The sequence below is a fragment of the Anopheles maculipalpis genome, chromosome 2RL (assembly GCF_943734695.1).
Source record: "Anopheles maculipalpis chromosome 2RL, idAnoMacuDA_375_x, whole genome shotgun sequence".
NCBI lineage: Eukaryota > Metazoa > Arthropoda > Insecta > Diptera > Culicidae > Anopheles > Anopheles maculipalpis.
The window spans coordinates 37079169-37080992 of NC_064871.1; the positions used below are offsets into that span (position 1 = coordinate 37079169).

The 1824-nt window shown below is 49.4% G+C and overlaps 1 protein-coding gene across 1 annotated transcript; it reads right to left on the reverse strand.

Annotated features, from left to right (window-relative positions):
- Window positions 1–1056: 1056 nt before the first annotated feature.
- On the reverse strand, window positions 1057–1516 carry LOC126559340 (uncharacterized). The gene has a single exon (XM_050215485.1). The coding sequence runs from the start codon at window positions 1507–1509 to the stop codon at window positions 1057–1059; it is 453 nt and encodes a 150-aa protein (XP_050071442.1). The 5' UTR covers window positions 1510–1516.
- Window positions 1517–1824: the final 308 nt, after the last annotated feature.

Consider the following 1824-nt stretch of genomic DNA (forward strand, 5'->3'; position numbering starts at 1 on the left):
TTTAGTGGTGTTGGTGTAGGTGAATCACTGGGCCAAAATGAAGGTCACCAGCGATGTGCAACACGCACACGGTCTTTCTTTTGGCACGGTTTGTTGGCTCTCTTTGAATCTCTGAATGTTATCTCTTTTCTCTCTCCCGCTCAAAAACGTGCCCTTTTGGGCGCGAATTCATAGAATTTACATGACTTAATGCGAGGACTTAATGTGGAGCCATTTTTTTTTCAACAAAGACGATTTAATGTATTTATGTTGTAGAAGAATGAAACAAACGTTCAGGTAAGTGAAGCATTTGCGAGAGAAACCACATGACAGTTGACAAAGCAAGAGAGTGTGGAAGAGACGGAGAAAGCGCGCCCTCCAACACAGATGATCGATTTGCGCGCGCATCCTTTTCGTCAGGTGTGATGGCGCAAAAAACGCACACACACACACACCTGAGCAAGCCATTGCAGGGAAAGCCCTCTCGCTCTATCCCGGCTCTTCCGCTCTTTCTTCCACACATAAGCGTGCGCATTGCATTGTCACACACTCAATCATACAGCTGAGAGCATAAGGGCGGCAAGTTGCATTTTTGGCGCGAAAAGACACTCTTTCATGAGTTAAGAAGTTGGATGGAAAATAGAAATTGGTTCGTTTTGTTACCAATGGCTTACCTGTATTGGATTGTATTAGAATGGTTTCTAGTTGTTTGTTCGGCCGATTTTTCTCATTCCGCTACTGTATTCACTTCTCACGAACGAAGGAAGATTTATTTACGTACAGTTTCTGTTTGTCAGTTCTTTAGCTTGTAGTTTATAAAACGTTATCCTTTTTTTTTTCTTTATCAAACTTTCATTTCGCTTTCTTCTTGCTTTAACACAGCCCACGATGTTTGGCGGTATTGCACTCTTTTGGTGGCGCGCGCGCGCGCGCTCGTCTTTTTTTTTCTACACTGCGACCGTGCGTTTCGCGGGGCATTTTGGTGATGATGACGGACGGGCTTCACTGCTATTTTGTGCATTGCTGGCTCCTGGAGCCAGTGGCCTTTAGCGCCTTTTTTTCTGGGATGGGTTTGTTTCACTGGTGATGAAGATGATGATGCAGTCCGCCCGACGATGACGAACTGCTGACGCTGGTAAGACCGTGTCCCGTTTTCGGATCAAATGCGTACTGTGCGATGACGCGCTGCCGTTCGGCTTTCACATGCTCTTCGTATATTCGCCGGGTGTCGTTTGGGTCGGGCCGGCCGAACAGCGTCCGTATGGTTGAGGAGCGCATCATACCGAAGGTTGTGGAGCTGGTGGCCGATGAATGGTGACTGATGCGGCCACTGCCGGCGGTACCGTTCGTTCGTAGGCTGCCGGCACCGTGTGCAAGGGTGCCGCTGATGCCACCACCACTAGAACCGGTGCCTGGGTAGTCGTAGGCAGCCGCCACGCGGGCAGTGGAAGCCGCGGCCGGCTGGGGCAACACGTTCGGGTGTTTCACGCTTCCGACGGTCATCGTTTCACGATTGCAGCAGGGAGGCATGGGAAGTTCACGGGCACACTACGGAAAAGGGGGGGTATCTCACAGCCACTGTAGGTGAGGTTCTAGTTTCGGTGGGATTCCAAAGCCTGCTGCCTGATTCACCCTTGCCTGAATGCTTTGGACAGCTCAAGCGGACCGCTCACTGGAACACACAGTAGAATCTTCGCTCTTTTGTACTTCGTTTCACAACACGCTTTTCGTGACTTGTAACGCACGAAAGAAGTTTTCACATAATTTCCTTAACCAAACACACAAACGCTCTTACACGCACAAACACATGCACTCTTATGCGCACACACAACACATGCGTTGCTC

Coding starts and splice junctions, on each gene's coding strand:
- LOC126559340 (XM_050215485.1), bottom strand. CDS start 1,509: ATGCCTCCCTGCTGCAATCGTGAAACGATGACCGTCGGAAGCGTGAAA.